Genomic DNA, 19,749 nt, shown 5'->3' with positions numbered 1-19,749 from the left:
AATATGTGTTGTGCACAGCTGACGTTAAATTGAACCTACTTCTTGAGTGGATTTATTTCACATAATAATACAACTTCAGGGGATTGGCTGAACCAAAACCTTTTTACTTCCAAATATGGGGGGGGGGTCTCAGTCACCTTCACACTGTAACACACTCCACACACTGTGTATCTCCAACACATCACACTGCTGACTTATCATACTGACGACTCTATTAGGGTGTAGAGCTGAGAGACAGCCTGTTGTACAAGCAAACAAACACACAAACAAACACACACACATACACACAGAGAAACACACACACACACACACAGAAACACACACACACACACACACACACACAGAAACACTCACACATACACAAAAACACACACACACACACACAGAAACACACACGCACACGCACACACACACACACACACACACACACACACACACACACACAGAAACACACACACACACACACAGAAACACACACACACTACCGAGACGCAGTAGCAGGCTCTTATAATATGGATGACACTTCAATCTGAATACAAGCTAATGAAAGCACCTCCCTGGCACTGAGGACATTATTGACATATAATCCCAGCCCCTGGGAGAGGGAAGCCATCATTCTCCATCCACAAGCCAATCTAAATGGCCTGAAATGTTAATATGACATTTTAAGGAATTGGATTTATGGCATTTCAGCAGAAATGCAGCCGATTGACGGATAAGAGTCGCATGGTGCAGAAAGGAGACGGTGCCGGTATTTCTCCCTGTGGCACTGCATTCCGACTAATCGATTTTCCTGCAGGATTATTATTCCAGTTTCTTCAGCGACTCCAGGCGGGATGCTGCTGGAGTTTACCTTCCCCTTAGCAAGATCATTCTAATTCAAAACCCTTTCCAAATGAGTTATTGACTTGGAGAGATTTCTCTTGTGCCGTTCACAATCAAAGCCCTTCACTTACAATATATACCCTTAGCAAATCACGTACAATGTGTTGGAGCGCTAGCCAATAGCAGAACAAATGTTACATAGTGATGTAGTCCAATGAAGGCGTTTCAGGAAGGGGGGTGTTTCGGAGAGAACACAGGGATTTTAGCCTTTACAGACCATTTACATGCACAAAAACCTGTATAACACACTACAGGAAAGGGGAAACCCTCAAAAGCATAAAAGGGTCCCTTTAATAAAACCACACTGAATATGGTTAAGATCATTTAAATGCACTTTAAGACGTCAGAATTTGGAGAGGCCACTCTGAATCAGGCGAAACAAAGCATTAAGGAAATGTAATCCATGACCCTGAAGTGCTCAGTCATCATGGCAACAGGATGCAGGTCCAAGGACGCCATGCATCAAGTGTAGGACAAACCACAAGGATAGACCAGTCAGAGCAGAGGACACAGTGAGATGTCCTGGTTCGTATTACGGTCAGAGTGATACCGGGAAGGGATCTGGTCACTCCTGTTCTCAGAGTGTTCCAGTACAGCAGGAACAGAGCGTCTCTGAGAGTCTGCACCGTGAGTTACCTCCAGCTCAGCCAGTCAGCATCTAAGACTCAGCTAATTGCATCCCAAAACATGCCCTCTTTTGCCCTCTTTGGCCAAAACATGCCCTCTTTGGCCAAAACATGCCCTCTTTGGCAGGACCAAGAGTTCTGTTTCAATCCGAGGGAAGGATGCAGAGAAGCGGCTTTTAGAATAATCATTTCACATGGCACATTAACCATCTCCACGCACGGCAGTATCATGAGGCGGAGAGGAACACGGCCCTCTGCCTCTCAGCCGGAGAGACAGAGCATCTAAAGCCAGCCGTATCAGAAAAACACACACTGTGCACGGGGCTTAACGCCTCGCCACCACTCACCAGCGCTCTTTGTTCCCTGAAAATGTGAAATGATATATATATCTTATCCATGTAACTGATTTTGCCAGCCGGAGATAGTTTCAAATTTCTATAAACTAGCTATGAGTGAAATATGAATATTTTAAGCAGCTTAGCACTGATTTAAATATATTTACCAGCAGTGTGCTGGCTGTGGGCCAAGACACAGTGTAATGCTCACAAAGCCACCACTGCTAAACACAATTTAAGAAAGCTGATAATTCAGACTGGCAGCGCTAAGGCAAATAAAGTCATTAAAGAAAAATATTTCATTTTCTGTTGCTTTGTAAAAATAGCAAGGAGTATAATGCAGATATGAGTAGGCATAGAGAGAGAGAAAGGCAGAGAGAACACAACGACCAGACCAGTGCAAATCACTTCCTATTCTATAGCGCGTCTTCCTATTGGGTACATTTTCAAAAACACAGACAGTATGGGCAATAGGCGCGTTCACACCAAGTACTTTTCCCACAAAGGTTCCTGAGAACTACGATTTATTTGCGTTCACACCAAAAAGCCCCAGGAACTAAATTAGTTCATGAGAACCTTTTTTACCCCCTTTTCAGTTCCTGCTAGAGAGCAGGGACTTTCGTGGGAGAAAAAGGTTCCTATGTCTGATTGGCTGGGCGGATTTCAAACCACGCCCCGTCAAACTCCCAAAAACTTTTGTGAAGCCGCCATTTTATTATCCTCGCATTGCATTATTAGCATTAGCCCAGCGCAGAAACGCAGAGAGACTAACTTATGACAACACAAAAGAAGACATGGGAGCGGTGGAGATGAGGAGGTGTCGGTCTTCTGGTGATTTACTCGGAAGGCTGCTGGGACTCCCAGCAGCTTCTACTGAAGCCAGTCCCCAACCCCAGAGACTTCCGGCCGGGGACTTTGGGTGGCAGTATACGCCGTGAAGTGGTTTGTGGCCTGCCAGTAAACCCAAAGCAGAAGAAGAAGAAGTGACGTCAGCGGCTTCATTTGCCTAATCCTCCCCCAGGGACTTATTCCGGTGTGAACGCGATCTGTACTTAGTTCATGAGAACTAAAGAGTTCTGATTAACCTTTGTGGGAAAAGTACTTGGTGTGAACGCGCCTTTTGGCTTTAGACTTGTCCTTGTTGTTGGCAGACATGAACAAGCCTGGTTTCACTTAGAAACTGACGATATACTATCGAGTATACGTGAAGTTTTGAGTATTATGTACTTTTGTTCAGATTTTACCAAGAAAAAGGACTAGAAGACTGTATATCCAACCATCCACATGTTAGACTGTATATATTCAAACGTAGTGTTCAAAATGGGTACATGTTAAAACGTAGTGTTCAAAACTCCTTTGAAATAAATATGTGTTCACCTCCAAACGTACTCTTGTGCAACGTTTGAACATCTCCATTTTCATGACAGCTGTGCAAATTCCATTCCTAATGAAGGCCATGTGATGTGATCTAATAAAACCCAACTGCTCATTGAAGACAAGGTGATATGGTTTACATTTCCTAATAAAAAGTCAAACTGGATTCTCCAAATGACTACTGTCTTTCGAAGGTTAAGCAAAGGGTCTTATTGCCCTGTCTGGGCTCTTTTCTCATTCATTGTTTTTCTTTTCTTTACTGAGGATAGTTCGGCCATCATGATTCAAAGTTTCATACTCTCCACAAATATAATATTTAATATTCCAAAAGTATTTGACTATGTTTCCTGATGGAGGAAAACCATGGTGTGGCCACAGCTGATATTAAAGTGAAGTGACTTCTTCCTCTGGAATGATATGATTCACATTATCCAGAGCGCTGAATGTCCAACTTGACCAATCAGAATCAAGTATTCAACCAAGCTACGTAATAATCATAGATAACGGATTAACAGTCCCAAAATGATCTTTGCAACCAAATACACTTCAAATGATAACACACTCACATCACATTGAATAACACTTTATGTGTTGTGGACTGCAAACCTTATTACCTTAAATGTGTGTTGTTGGGGAATGACTTCACCAACTGTTTCTACTTCTACAGTATTCTAAATACACTAAAACATGACATCTGTTTATTACAATATAAAACTAGAGGTTTATACCAGCGTAACACCCTTATGATCAGTGACAGGAAAGCAGCAGGTGTTGGTATCTTCATCATACCCATCACATATGGCTGCCAGGGAACAGGCACGGGGAACCTCAACATTATAAAACTGTACATCTGTTTAAATAAGGCCAATAAAGCTGCACCTCTTAGTAGGAAATCATCATAAACGGAAAGAACAAGTGAAGGGGAAGTGCTGCAATGTTATACCGTGTGCTCTGCTGCCAAGGGCCTAAAAAGAGTCAGTGACACATCATATGCTTGAGTTACCCTCAATGAAGGATGATACGATGAGTGTTGCCATTCTGCGAAACCGCTGAACTTCTTTCCGTCTCAGCAAACATGCCTACTGGCTGAAAACAGGTTCTCAAGTATTAAGAAAATATACTCCCACTGTCTTTATCCCAAAGGCATTGACATTTAGGTCATTTCTACCAACCATGTGTGCCACTCAGTAAACAGTGCCTAGAGATGTCTGTGATTTTGGTCCAAGATCAATGTAAATATCTTAGCAACTCTTCTTTATTCATTGATCCAACACTTGGCTACAACGCAGGTTCCACAGCTCTCAGTCAAACTCAGAACTTGTATTACATTAGAATAGATTCAATTTTAATGTCATTGCACAGAGTACAAGTACTGAGACAAAGAAATGCAGTTAGCATCTATCCGGAAGTGCAAAAGAAGCAGTAGAGTGCAGTGTAATGAATAGTTTAATATAAGAAAATACATAGGACAGATATAACAAAGTTTAAGTTTGGTGACCTTCTGACCTTCACAGCAATTGCATTCAGTATTTTATCTAATGTTAAGAGTAGATAGCAATGGAAAAGCAAGACTTTCTGTTTTAAATGAGGCCTGAAGAACTACGAAGATTAGGGTTTCAGAGTTCGACCCCCGCAACCGACCCCCAAGCCTAGACTCTGGGGTCTTCTCGTGCTTCATTTGCTGCCTCAGGTTAATAAAGTTGCATCGTGGCTCAAAATGCCTTCAGCGATCTCTTCTGAACCTAATAACTAACTATAAAACCGTATTGACTGGCTGCCAGTGTCTGCCCAAATCCACCTCAAGACCCTGGTACTGGCTCACCATGCTGTGAGGGATCTGGTCCTTCCTTCATCCAGGACATGGTTAAACCATCCAGGACACTCCAACAGGTCAACCTCCTTCAGCTTGCTTCACCCTCACTGCATTTTGAACTCATGTAGCCCTCAACAAAAACACACCTGTTTGCTATCCTGTCTCCAAAATGGTGGAATGAGCTCCCCATTGATATCAGGACAGCAGAAAGTCTTCATGTTTCTTGACAAACTGAAAACCCACCTGTTTCGCCTGTCCCTTGGCCATTACAATTAGAGGAGGAAAGGAAGAATTTTGCATGTTAGCATAAGCACTTCAGGTTTGGTTTACTAGAGGTATTTACTTGCGGTACCGAGGTGGGAAAGCAGAAACACAAGCAGTCTGACAATCAGAGGGCTTGGAAACAAAGGATGGATGAAAGAATGAAGGCCAAAGCTGTCCTCAAACATTTCCTTTCTTCAGATGGAATTCAGATTGATGCTGTTGGGGCTGGAGCTGGGTTTACAGCCGGTTTATCACCCTGCCATCTCTGCATGATGACATCCAAAGATGTTAGATACATTATTTGGCATCAGATAAGAAATGTCCTCGTCCCAATGTCATGAAGCAGTCTCTGCCCGTGCCCAACACTGCCTGCTGTTAATCGAGTTCAAGAGAAATGAATACATGTTTTACAATCAAATGCAGTAATACTTTTGAGTGAAAGACCTGTCTTGCAAAGCACTTACTGGTGGAAGAAGTGCTGATGGAACACAAAGGAACTTGAAGAGCGGCACTGAATTTCAGGCTAAATATATAAAAGACCTATGCTCAGCATTATTGGTTTTGTATAGGTGCATATTCTCTCGTATACTGACAAGTGAGAGCAGATTTAGTCTAATCTCTGTAATTATACAGTGAGACAGGGTTGCAAGAAAGTGTACTCTAAGATAATTATTTTCAGGTTAAGTCTGAGCTTTGAAGCTGAGAAAAAATCAAATAGGAAAGTCCCCCATTAATCTGCAACAGCAAAAGGAGTTATTTCTTAAAAATATCAAAGCTAGGAGATTATATTCTGCTTTTGTCCAATTTATTCTGGTTGTATTTAATGTTTCATTAAAATGGCCTTGAATTACAACAATGGCAATGCGCTTTAGTCTTACACTGATAACTCTAGCAACAGATAGCTTTTCCCACATTTTCAGAAAATGCAGGAAATGCATTTCCTTGTTTAAAGGTATCTTCTCATTAAAAATATATTCTCCTTAAAATGACTTCCTCTGATTGAGGTCAAATGTAGTTCAATCTGCATGCGTCTAATTGAAATGATCGTGTTCTGCTAGCTCCAGATAACCTTAACTTCCAACACTTCTTCTAATTCAGCTTGCTCATTCAAGTAGGGAAGACGTACAGTAGAGCTGGTAAACTAATTAGCAGAAAATCTGCCTTTTAAACATGAGGATACAGCACGACTGCTGCAGCGAGTGAGTGCTGAATGAGTGTGACGATTTGGCAAAGCACCGCAGCAGATTGAATACGAATGGAGATTGTGAGATGGTGAACACAGACCAATGGTTGTTTCTGTTGTGACAGCTCACATTTGTGCTGATTTCTCACACATAGTTCAGAATATGAGGAAGTAAGGATGGAGATGGTATTTTGCTAGCTTGGCTTAAAGATGAGCATGTTACAAAAAGGACACCTGCAGGTAAAAATACAGCAATTTCACAAAATATTTCTATGAAATAATGCAACATTGCTCAGAACAAAGTGACGCAGTGTCGCTAAACACAAAGACATTTAGAAAATGTAAACATTTCACATTACACAAAAGCACAAGAGAAAAACAATAGACTTCCTCTGTTAAACTCCCATCATGCATAGAGCTGACTAATGAGTGGTTGAGAAGTCAACTTTGCTGTTTTATGATTCAAAATGAAGATGTTGATGAATTGGAAATGGGGGACCCTGATGTAAACAAGACGAAAGTCTTTCTCTGGTCTGCATCCCCTTAACAATTGTATGTTTTGAGCTGTACTGTACTGTACCCAATATACAAGCTGTTAATAAACTTTTCAATCAATCAATCAATGTTAACCTGGACTCAACATTAAGCCCCCTTTTCAACCTCAAGATACTTCTTTGGATATTTTGCGACCAACTCCATATTACAACTGATATTTGAATGGACCCGAGCCAGTGGCGGAACAAACCACTTTTATCAAGACTGCCATTTAGTGACTTTAAGATGCAATTGACCTCTTTTTGTGTGTATGAATGGTATGTTGTACTGTGTATGGTGAGTGGTATTCTATCTTATTCCCCAGTGCCAAAGACACATTTTCATTGTGCGTAACTGTATTCAGAACCTGAATCTAAAGGAGCAGACACATTCTTTTGAACACATCTTGAACATGTCCAGTATGTACCTGGTAAGCCCTTTGAACATCCCAGTGCTCATGACTCCCACACTTGTTCTCACACCGCTCGCAGCCAGATATGTGCAGTTACTCATCTCTTAGGTAAAGTCAGAGCACACTGATGCACAATTAACCCTTAGATGCATAAGTGGGTCTTTTTTGACCCGGTGAGGTGGTTTTCTTAGAGTATCTTTGTAATTACATTTTTGTATCATTTCATATTCCAGCTATTCCTCAAAAAACATGTTTTGGATATCATGCCAATCACATTTTAAATAAAAAATATCGTAGTTTTTGTATTACTACCCCAAGCTTCCATAAGTGGGTCAAAAATGACCCGCATGCATTTTCTATGGGATTTCGTTTTTTTTTCTAAATGTAAAAAAATGTCTAAAATTATAAATAGTGAAAACTTAAATATAAAATATTCCTAGTGTGAACCAGAATATAATACTAAATATTATACAAGTGATTTTTCTTAACCAAAATGACAAAAATGGCATAAAAACACATACTATTCTAATACAGGTCCTTTTTGACCCACTTATGGAAGAGTGTAGGGTCCAGTCACTCTAAGGGCAAATTATGAACAACAATTACACATTGCATTTTGGAACATGAAAGAGCTGAGTTAACTGCTAAGCAATTTCTGTAACTGTTTCTCTCTGAAAGGTTGGTTTATTTTTGACCTTCAGGGCCACCATACCACCCCTACAAAGAAAATCAAATAACAATCCTAGCTTCCAGGGGTCTTGTCATCATGGTGGGAGGGGTACCATTACCATTCAGCCTGAACACAGGCTAACTGTGGCTCATCAGGCACCCCAAGCAAGAGCAGGGTGGAGGTTTGAAGTGTCCATAAGTTTATTTTAGACTATGTTTGAAATGATTTATGCATGTTGCGTTCAGGTTCACTTTGGACTTTTTATTGTAGTCCTTCACATTAACTCTAGACACATCTCCAAAACCACCAAATCACCACATACACTGTATGGTTCAATACACCAGCCTTACTGTGAGTGATTACGCTGAATATAAGACTATTTTCATCATACTAAAGTGTAGTCTGAATTTGATGACCATGATGACAAAAAAGAGAACGGAAGGCTGCATTACTTTATCAATTTGTATTTTGGACGGAAAGCAGGAAGAAAAACAGAATATGGAGCCACAGATGGCTGAAGATGGAGACAGTATGGTCTGTTATGAGCTCCGTTTTATTTTTATCACAGCAGTCTCAGTCCAGACTACAGTTAGCTACCACATTTTCCTGGTGCAAAATCAGATCTGGAAATCATCCAGCAAGCTGTTTGATCGATCAATTAATCAGGTGCCACCAAATCATATCGTGAAACATAATTATTAAATTATTCAACGATCAATTTATGGTTAGAATGTGTTTTATTCCATAGAGTGTGTGGTCAGCATGCATCAGAGATATGATCAGCTGATGGATAAACTCATGTTCATCAGCACCATTAAACAAACAAGATATTCAGCTGTTATGTATATTCTCATATTGTACATTCTCTCATTCAGGCTGTTCCGGTCTCTATGCTAAGCTAGGCTAACTGTCCTGTCTCCAGCTCGTGTGTCTCTGTCTTGTCTTCCACTTGTTGTCAGTACATACATTCTCATTGAAATGTCTAAAAACAAAGCAAATAACAACATGTCCCTAAACGTTGAACTGATTCTCAATGTATCTTCTGCATTGTGTGTTTTCTCTCCGCTGGGTTCTGTTCAATACCCCGGAGCGTTTTTATCCTGGTCCCCGCTGAATCTTTAACATGCTGCTTGGATTCAGAATATGCTTAACCACAGAGTCTTTACTGCCAAATACTGTATATGAATTATACATTCTCCTTTGATGTAAGCCGCTGTGACTGGACTGCAATTCCTAATCCATAACCTGCTCCATTTTTCAAATCTAAACCTTATTTTCTTTATTCTTTTGATTCTTGTTCTTTCATCATGAGTATTGATTATGTTCAAGATTTAATGTTTCACTTTACCAGCGAGTGTGATGTGGCTGCAGTTGACTGGAAACACTGAAATATACACCCAGAGGGGGAACCGCTCCAACAGCTGAATCCAAAAAACAATTTGAACCCTCTCTCACACACACACCCTCACGCTGCAGAGAATCGGAATGCTTACATCTCTTCTCCTTTTTAGCACTGCCTAAAAAGTGTATCAACAGGAGGAGACACAGGGAGGAGATATTGCAGAGTTTCAGCTCCCATGTGGCCATACATGTAGGAAGTGTGACCAAACAGGCAGTAAACATAATCCAGCAAGTGTGGCAGCTCAAATATTAAACATGGAATTTATAATTGCCTCTCTCTTGCTGCAGATTGTTCTCCCTGTGCTTTCACTGTCTACTGACTCACAGTAGCTTCAAAGAAAAAAATATTAATGCATTTTAAACAAAATGATTGAAAAAAAGAAAACCCAGTTGTAAAATGTGTTGCATTACATGTTGAATTTGTGTAAAATATGCAATATGCATTTAAATGTTCTCAGTTACTGCAGAGTCTATGCACAGAGGACTGCCCACAGACAGTCTCTACCGTTGCTACTGACACGTCTAATATACATAACAATCAAATGATCATGGTTCAATTTGCTGTAAAGAGTGGGCTGTTTCTATGGATCCATGTGATGATGTGGCATCATTCTGTATTATACATGATCAACTATCTGCAGCACTGGCATTAGCATCTGTGGGGTAATGATGGCAACCTCAACGCAGTGGTTTCATAGTGTTTACTATCTCAAATTCAACTTTTAGCCTAATATACATCAAGTCTCTCAAGAAAAACATTGCAGGTGCAAAACATTCCTATCCATCGACTGACCTCCAAGCCTAAAATGCAGTGGCGAACCATCAGGGCCTTCAAGGTATTCAGAGAATACCCTGGAACACTCAGATAAAACAAACAAAAAATCGATTTAATTATATAAATAAAATGTAATAAAATGAATAAATGAGAATCATATCCGTGTTGTTGATCTGTAATATATTACAGTGTTACGTTGATTTGTTTGTCCTTCTCGGACCATGCACTACGCATTTCAGTGGTTTTGTGTTAGAAAAGAAAGCAACCAATCAGATCTTGTTCTGGGTCTCTGGGTAGAATATCCTTCAACCAAGGTATTCTACATCCTTGATCGAATGCCCTGGCCGTTGCACTGAATGAGAGCGTACGTTTGGACTGACAGTTTGATCAACCAATCATATATTGATTTGTAGCCAATGGGCGTATTCTTTCAGAGTTTCCCTCGGTTCCAGGGTACTCTAGAAGGCCCGCTAGTTCACTGGCTCGGATCTAGATGAATGCGACGAAGCAATTCATGCCGTTTTATTGTTTTTAACGTTGAAATGACAAGTGCAACAGGTGAATATGAAGTTGTTGCGGAATTGTTGCAAGTACCCTTTTCAAGACGACAATTCAGTGAAAAGACGGACATTATAATGCCGCGGAGGGGGGTGGGGGGGTGGCGGGGGGTGTGTGTGTCTACAGAAGGTCCATTTGTGATAGACAGGGTTCGCCACTGCAAAATGTCAGCCTTACAACCAGGGGCGGACTGGCCATCTGTAGAATCTGGAGAACCACAGAACGGCCGGTCGTCAAGGGCCGTTGACGGCCGGCCGGCCCTTTTAAAAGAATAGTTTAACGTCATCATTTAAGTTGCGCTGACGGCCGACAGAGGGCGACAGCGGCCGCTAATGCAGTTGTGTGGTTCTTATCTGTCAAATAATCAAACACGAATAAGAAAAGAGACCGGCCACACGAAGAGAAGGGATTAGACCATGGATGTATAATAAGAACTGGATACAGCGTGGGAGGCGGGGCCTCATTCATTCCTATGAGAGTTGCTCATTAGCGCATGATGATAAAATGGCCCAACTTTTGAGAGAGTGAAACGTCACAGATTACCCGGCATGCCTGAGAAGTACCCGTATGTGCGCTCATAGCGCATGCGCAACTTTAACCAAAATGCTCGTTCACATCAAGCACGTCAATTTGCGTACACGTAACAGCACCGTGCGTTCATGACAGTATGGTAATGATTTGTTATTATGATGGATTTGATATTAACGAGGCGGCAGTTAGCAGCTAGCGGCTAGCTAGTAATTATGCTAATGTACATCGTTATGTACTTATATTACGCTGTAACAGGATCTAGTGATATCCAACAGAGCTTCATTTAGCATGAAATAATTATTGTACTGTATATATATATATATATATATATATATATATATAGTGCAATAAGCTTCTTAGTGCAATAATAAGCTACAGGGACGTTAATCTAACGTCGGTAATATTAACTTTATTTAATACAACATTTACGGTACAAGATTTACATCATACAGCCCATGTAGTATAATATTTTACAAATGATGAATTACAGCAAACATGTGCAATATATCCATTATTACAGCTCCGTGGGATGGCAGTAAGGTGATATGGGTCAGTAAAGTAGTGACAGAATGTATAAGAAGGCCATTTTTCATTAGGAGTAGGGTATGGATTTGACTCTGTTCAAGGCTGATTTGTTTCTCTCTTTTACTTTCCCATGTAAAGAACAACACCACCAGTTAGCCGGTAGTTTCTAGCTTCCCCACCGCCCTGAAACGCCTTCATTGGACTCAGTAACATAATGATACAATGAAAACACCTAAACATTGCCTATCAGGTACAATGTGTTGGAGAAGGGATGCACTGAAAAATGTGAACCGTTGACTTTAATTAAATGTATTATGTCAACACATTTCACATAACTGTATATAATATTAAGTTTGAACCCAATATTGTTTTTATTCAAATTTGATATTTCAACTTACCTAATACAGTTATGTGAAATCGGTTGATAAAATACATTTAATCAGAGTCAACGTTTCACATTTTTCAGTGCATCCCTTCTCAAACACATTGTATCTGATAGGCTAAGGTGCGGGACATCTCTAAGTGGTTGACCAATCACAACAGAGCCGGCCAGCTAACCAATCAGAGCAGCTCTGGTTTCAGACAGGGGGTGAAAAGAGGTGCTGCAGCACAGGCAGTATGAGAAAAATAAAGAGCTTCTTGAACATTAAAGCATGGAGACATGTCACAGTAGAGACACAGAATACAAATATGAACCTGAAAATGAGAATAATATGTCCTCTTCAAATAAAGCTTTAAAGTTATTGGTAACATCACTAAATGAGGTTGAAATGATGCATTTATTAGGAACTATATTTAGTTGTGGATTAATACACATTTTTGTCACCTAATCAGTGACATCTCCTACAGTAGCAGTCTCCTCACAAAACTACTTCAGCTACATTGATAAAGCAAATAAGGAAATGAGCTTGTTCCCTGAAGGATGCTGTGATTATCACCTCCCATTTCATACCTAATGCTCTCCATTGCACAATGATCCGCTTAGCCACCCATTGTTTCCACGCAGCGCAGATTTCCCTGCAAATCCCCTTCTTTACTATTCATCTGTGAGGGGGGGTAGAGCCGGGATGATAATGTCAACTTCTCTGTTCAGTTATTGACAGAGAGTTATTTTCTAAAGAGGGTTTTTCTGCCTTCGACCTGCAACATTTAGTCCATCCTCCCCATTAGATGCTGACCTTCACACTAATGCCGACCCACGGGGAACACCTGATCAAAACCTTCACTGCCGAGATCCCAGAGACATATAAAGTGATGCATTTATAGATATACAGACTAAATTGCTTCGATTAGATGTGAGGAAACTCGTGGAATAACCATGACTCCCTGCCAATGATGTTGAATCAAATCAATGACTTTCCGTACCGTCTGCTGGTTCCTTCACCTCAACTTTTTTGACAATGCTACTTTTCTAAAGTGCATGTGCTGCCCAGATGCCGCTCATGCAGCATGTGTGAGAAACAGTGGCGGTTCTAGACCAATTTGACTGGGGGGGCCACTGGGGGGGCAGTTATTTTCTGAGGGGGGCACAATAAATGCAGGACGAAAAAGAGAACTAGACAGTATGAAGTAATTGCGCATAAGGAAACAATGCAATACAGTTATTGGTATTTGTTTCAGTACACTTATTTATTTCAGATAGATCTTATAGTTATTACTGTTAGCTTCAGCTTAAGTTATAGTGCAATGTTTGCACTAACACCATATTTATATAAAAATAAAGGCAATGAACAGTTACATCTCTACTTTACATAAGGGTGTCTGCACAATCTCACATTACAGCAACAAAATCCTGCGGTTTTTGGCAAACCGAGTACCAGAAAATATACATTTAAAAAAAATAAAAAATAAACTTTTCATTGTTAGGGGGGTCAGAGGTCAGTGTTAGGGGGGCACTGGCCCCTCCTGGCCCCCCTGCCCCCCCTAGAACCGCCCCTGGTGAGAAACATATTCTGACCCTGAATGTGGCTTCTCCTTCACACGAGTTATCCCATTTCCTGACCTCACCTGTCTGCAACACATCCTCAGAAACAGAGCCGGCTGCAGGCAGAGTTGCAGAGCGGCAGGTCGTCTGTATCCAGCTTTATTTTCAATGGAGATTCAGTTATGTGCTCTCTATCATCAGAGGTTTTTAGCATATATATGAGCCTCTTTCTCTCAAACTGCTGAACAATCACACCATGTGAGCTCTTCCCTGCTTTCATGTCCTTAATGCCAGCACAACTGTTTCAAAAACAATCGTCACCATATACAGTGTATCTGCTGTGAAGCTCTTTCACAATTAGAGTCTATAAAATCGTTTTTTATCACAGGATCTGGTCAGATTGATTGAAAACAACAGCTTTGGCATTCTTCCTCTGAGCTGTTTTTCTTCTGCTTGAATTTCTAAATGGAAATCCAATTTAGCCATCCATCACTCTTGCACTATAAGTCTTCAAACGGCTGAACGAGTTCAACCGTTTGCAGGCTCTGACAGTATTTTGAAGAGTGGCTAAATGGTGAAGCGACACCCGGATGTTAATGTTGAGATTATTGCTATATTACAAGCTCCTTTTTAGTCAAAGCTGCTCCAGAAGCAGAGGAAATCCCATTTGGGAAGTTCAAATTCAATTGGCAGAGATAAAGCAGCTTTGTCAGTGGAAGTGGACGTGCAGTAAACGTGTAACATGTAGCTAATATTGTGAGGGCCGTGCTGTGTCCTGGTTATAGCATTCAATCCAATTTCAATTTGCATTTTGAAACATCTTTGAGTGTTAAAATGGGGGTGTGGAGTTTGAGAAACATTGGCATTTACTGTACCAAGGCTGGAAGGGACAAGTGTAAGTCACAATTGAGTTGCATCATGGGAAATGTAGATTCAGGGTTTTGCAGCTTGACTCTACAAGTATCAAAAGATCTGCCTCTGTAGCTCAGATTTCAAACGTTACCCCTCATTTGTTAAAGTGCAATACTAAACTGGAGTGCACTTTTAATATTCAGATGTATTTACATTCTGATCCATGTTTCTTATTGCAGTTCAATCAATGCTGAATGTTTTCACAATTCAAAGTGAAATCACCTTTTCAGATCTGAAAAGATCTGAGGTGATTTCACTTTGATCTGCGCTATTAGCTATTAGCTATTAGCCATTAGCTAGCTGAGGAAATGCTACTGAAGAGAGGAAATGTCCGACAGAAAGATTAAGCACCGTTCTACTGGTGTGTAGAAACGCTGCCTATTCAACAGAGTAACGAAGGCCTGATGAAGTAATAGGATACAGCGTCCCTCCACACACTGTCCCCTCTACATATGGACACAATGACAGACCTGGAGTCAGTCTCCATGATGTGGAGAGACTGCTGACGCCCTGCAGGACCACAGGATTCACCTTTCTATCATCTCCACTCTGATTTAGATCCTACAGCTCCATGAGCAGAAACATCTCTGTGCACCTCGTTCATCTGAATGAAAGAAATGTGTATTTAATTACTGAGGATATTCCTCTAGATACTGTAGGATGAGCGCTGTTTCTTCCAATCGGATGAATCAACCTAACTGTCAGCATGCGGTTTAAAGAAGTAGGCTATCTTTTTATTTTGTGGTTGCAGTGAGGGTTTGTGATTACGGTTCAATTACATGACTTTTTAGGATAAATGAAATCTAACAATAATGTAGTTATTCTCTTCTTTCTGCTGTTCTGCTCAGGGTGGTCTGCAGGCTTTCACCTCTGACTGCTGCCCCCAGCTTCACACATACCCACATACCTTCATTTGTGTATGAAATGAAAACACATCTAGATGTTTCTCTTTGATAAAATGACGCAACTATTAAAGTGTGGAGCTGGTGGGGAATGCTTCCTGTAAGCGTCATATCGTTACAATGTGTTGGAGCAAACACATTGTATTATAAGATATATGTTTCCTACTTTATAGCAGCAAATAAAGGGGGGAATTGTGGTTTAAAGGGTCATGTAAAAAGTTCCATTATAGCATATTTCTGACAAAACAATATATATTTTTTATAAAAGTAAATTTACTGAAAAAAGAACATTAAAAGTGTTTCTTTGTTTTTTCTTCTTACATTCTTATGGACACACCACTTCAACATTTAGATTAGCTATCCTATATGAATAATTGAATAACTGCACATACACACCTACAATACACACACTAACACACACACCGATGTTAGGTCACAAGCAGCTGACACTGTACACACGCATGGTTCTGTGTGGGGAGCATTGATATTTGGAACTTTCCAAACAGCAACAAGTTACAGGTCACTTTAGTATCATCCTTCAATGGATTCCACTCACTGGCAGCTTTTCACAACACACGTGTTTACTAACTCTTTGGATTCTTGCGCTATTGCTCCTTACATGCATTGTTACAGAGCAAATAAAGAGTCAGAAGTGTCCCACACGTGAGGACATGGAGGAAGAGTCTCCAACAGGTCGGGGGAGAGCAACAAGCTTCATGGTAATAAAAACACAAACTTTTACAGAGGAGGGGGAAAAAAGCAGCTCACCAAATCTCAAGACGTGTGGCATCCCATGAGAAAATCCCACAGAGTGCAGCAGCAGCAGCAGCCTGACGGAGCTCCGGACCCTCGCAGTGAGGATGAGCAGGGAGGTGGTCTTCATGGTGCTGCTGAGTCGCGCGGGAGCTTTATTCCCTGAATCCGTATATTCCCCAGAAGTGTTTTCTCTCTAACGTGAAGCAGGGCGACTGGGCACCACCGGCGGGCAGAGTAACGCTCTCCCTAACATCCATTCAGCAGAAAAACAGCACTGCGTGTCCAGCTCACTGCGCCAAGGAGAAGCAGCCCTCCGACTCAGCTGATGGGGATGGAGGAGGGGGTGGCGGCGGAGGTGGCTGGGCGTCCATGTTAGGCAGGGCAGAGCTTGAAGAAATCCATCTACTGAAAGACAGAGATTGGAGAGGGGGTGAGATCCAGCGCGAGAGTGTGTGAGAGCGGAGCGGCGGTGTGTGTGAGCTCCTCCTGCTGCACTGCCGCACACACTCCTCTGACGTCGCACCGGTGGGGGAGCGCACAGGGGGTACCGGGCATGTTCCTGCTGCTGACCACAATATCACCAGCCGAAAACCAGCTCATGCACTATCCCCGCTCCCTTTCCCCTCTTTTCCCAATGTCGTGCACTGATTTTCCCATTCGTTCCGGTCCAATGGCCGTTACTGTCCGCCCGTGCACGGACGTGTACGAGCCGATCTATGAATGTGAAAACATCGCCCGTTTGATCGGAGTCACTCAGGCTTGGACTCATGTGAAGCCGAGCTGTCGGGGAACACTCAGCATGATGAATAGCCGCTCAGACCGCACTGTTTCAGTTCTGTCTGCTCAATTATTACTTTTTTTGATTTCATACTTTTTCCTGCGAGTCCCCCTGTACAGCCTGTTAGATCAGAGACAGCCCCGAACATTTTAATTCAATTTATCGTGATCGCATACGCTCCTTTCTATGACTGTTGAATTACGCACTGAAAGGCGCAGAAATGTTACTGTCATGGTCAACTTGTTCCTCTAGATTATTCTGTGGCCTCCGAGCTGTTATTCAAACAAATCTTTAAATTCCATAACCATTTTATAACCATTAGTTTTGCGAGGCCTATATTCAGAAGCACGTTTTATTTTCAAGGTCGGCACATATATGCGTGGGTTTCTGGTCAAATTCTGGTTGTTTAATCTGATGCATCACTTCTAAATATTATATATTCCTTGATTAAACTTCCACATTTAGACTGGATAGAGAGTATGCGTTTGTAGAGGTCACGCTGATTTAAAACAAGGAGCAAATTCAAAGATTGACAAGCTCATGCTGCACTAAATTAAATAAGCAGAGTTTTTAGAAAACATTGAGACTGAAATATGGTCAGTTCTGTTATTGATATTTAAGAGAGTCTCTAAATAAATAAACGGCTATGCCACAGCTGATGGAATCTGCTTTAAACCAGTCTCAGCTTTGAGGGGTTTTCAGCCCCACGGACAGACTCTATTTAAATCAGTGTGTGTATGTGTGCGTGCGCATGTGTGCACGCGCGCGCGTGTGTGTGTGCTTCTACTGTTCAAGCAGCACAGACAGCGGCTCCGCGGCCCCTTATGTTCCCATTTCTGTCAGCTCCCCCCGCTCGTTTGCCTCATTAATTAGCAGCGGGGCATTGTGTTTGGACCCAATCCATGTGATGATACAGTTAATGCCTAAAGGTTAAATATTATCACTATTCCGCCAGCCTCCACATTAACCATGTCTTATGGGCAACACCCAAATAAGTACCCAGGCTGACTGCTTAACATTTTAAGGAAATAGGCCTATGTTAATTTAAGAATGATAATTATAATTATTAGTTGCACTTGGAACAGCATGCAGAAGAACTTGTGGAAGTTCATTTCTCCGTCTGTTAATATATTTTTAGCAGCTAATTTTGGAGGTAGTCAGTTGGATTCCTGAGCCTGAGCCAATATGTGACTGATGGAAGAATAGAAAAACGTGTCTGAGATTTGATTGTTTCCCGCGTGCAATGAGTAGCCGAAATCCGCACATTATAAGAGGGAGAAGCTGGTAAATAAGAGGACAAAGCCGCAGGTCTGCGGGGTGAGCAGGTGAGAACAATATAGGCGCCGGTCTGATTTATTTCTACAGATAGAAAAACAGCAGAATAAATGCCCTTCAGTAGCTATGTAAGAAAGGGGTTTAAACCAGGCTGGGGTGAGTCCTTCCACCCAGCAACGCGGCGCGATTATAAAGTTGATTTAAAGCGGGCTCATCAGCTGTGGGATTTAAATGCGCGACTCGTCTCCGCGAGCTCCCCATCCAGCCCCGTTATCTGCGGATCATTCATAAAGGGGGGTTGACTGAAGGCATTTAACAACCCTCATAACCCCCTAGCAGCGAAGCCTTGAGCCCGGGGAGGAGGAGAGGATGCAGAAGGAGGAACCCGAAAAGGTGCCAAGCGTCTCCAAATAGAGGGCGGCCAAAGACGCGGGAGGTCACACATCTCCAAGCCTATATTAAACCACTCGTCGGAGGCTATTTCTCACACATGTTTATGTTATTGTCCTCTGGTTAAAGTCGGATTTGCTTCTATGAACTCGCGGATGAACTTCACACCTGGCTGTGAGGTGCGTAACGGTGTTTTCTGCGCGCTGCAGTGTACAAATCTCAGCTTTTCCAAATAACAGTTCCTGAAAACAACACACACATAAGGCAGAAACAGTATGTTAAGATATGTGAAGTTTGAAAGGAATGGACTTACCCGAGGTAGAGCTGGAGCACGGAGAGTCACCGGAGCAGCACAAGAAGTTGGTTTGTTTCTATGGAGGAGCCGCGCCGCTTCCCCCGCTTCTGCATCTGCTGCTGCGCTCCGGCCGTAGGGGAGACACGCCTCCTGTCGGACGGCAGGACGCACTGCTTAAAGCACACCGGACAGGGGACTCACCGGCACGGAGGCTGCAGATTCGCCAGGCTGAGGACACTGGTTGTCAGGTCGGACTGAAGCTCATCACACTGCTTTACCCGCGGATTGTTCCTCCCCTGTTACATTGCATGCAGACCTTACAGTTTTAAAACAGAGGTGGTAGTTGGGAGTAAAAGTGTGGTGCTGTCCATTAATGGGTGAGTCTCACACAGATGTCAGCAATCTGAATAAATTGTCATGTGTTTGTTCAAAATAACTAAATGATATAATATCATAACGTATTCAGCCGTCACTCCCCTGTAATATAGAATTGTAGACATAATGTTAGCAGGATGCAGTTTAATGTGCATTTATGAGAAGTCCAATGGATGTTACTGCAGGTTTGCAGGTTTGCAAATGAATCTCAGGGGAGTAACATGCATATATTTAAATTCTTTAGGCAGACTGGGTT

At 41.9% G+C, this 19,749-nt stretch overlaps 1 protein-coding gene across 5 annotated transcripts in view; it reads right to left on the bottom strand.

Annotated features, from left to right (window-relative positions):
• grik2 (glutamate receptor, ionotropic, kainate 2) overlaps positions 1-19,248 on the bottom strand; it is a 321,479-nt gene extending 302,231 nt beyond the window's left edge. Inside the window, exons 1-2 of one of the 5 annotated variants that reach the window (XM_034196514.1) lie at positions 19,137-19,248; positions 16,393-16,785 (exon numbers count right to left, since the gene is read on the bottom strand). In XM_034196514.1, coding sequence (XP_034052405.1) covers positions 16,393-16,507 — 115 coding nt within the window. In that variant the 5' untranslated portion in view covers positions 16,508-16,785; positions 19,137-19,248. Of the gene's footprint in view, positions 1-16,392; positions 17,046-19,136 lie in introns of those variants that run through there. The other 4 variants (XM_034196516.1, XM_034196515.1, XM_034196518.1 and 1 more) reach the window with 4 other exon arrangements.
• Between the last annotated feature and the right edge of the window lie 501 nt (positions 19,249-19,749).

This window comes from Gymnodraco acuticeps, unplaced genomic scaffold (genome assembly GCF_902827175.1).
Source record: "Gymnodraco acuticeps unplaced genomic scaffold, fGymAcu1.1, whole genome shotgun sequence".
NCBI lineage: Eukaryota > Metazoa > Chordata > Actinopteri > Perciformes > Bathydraconidae > Gymnodraco > Gymnodraco acuticeps.
Note: the sequence above shows the minus strand (reverse complement) of the source record. Positions and strands in the feature narration are given on the sequence as shown.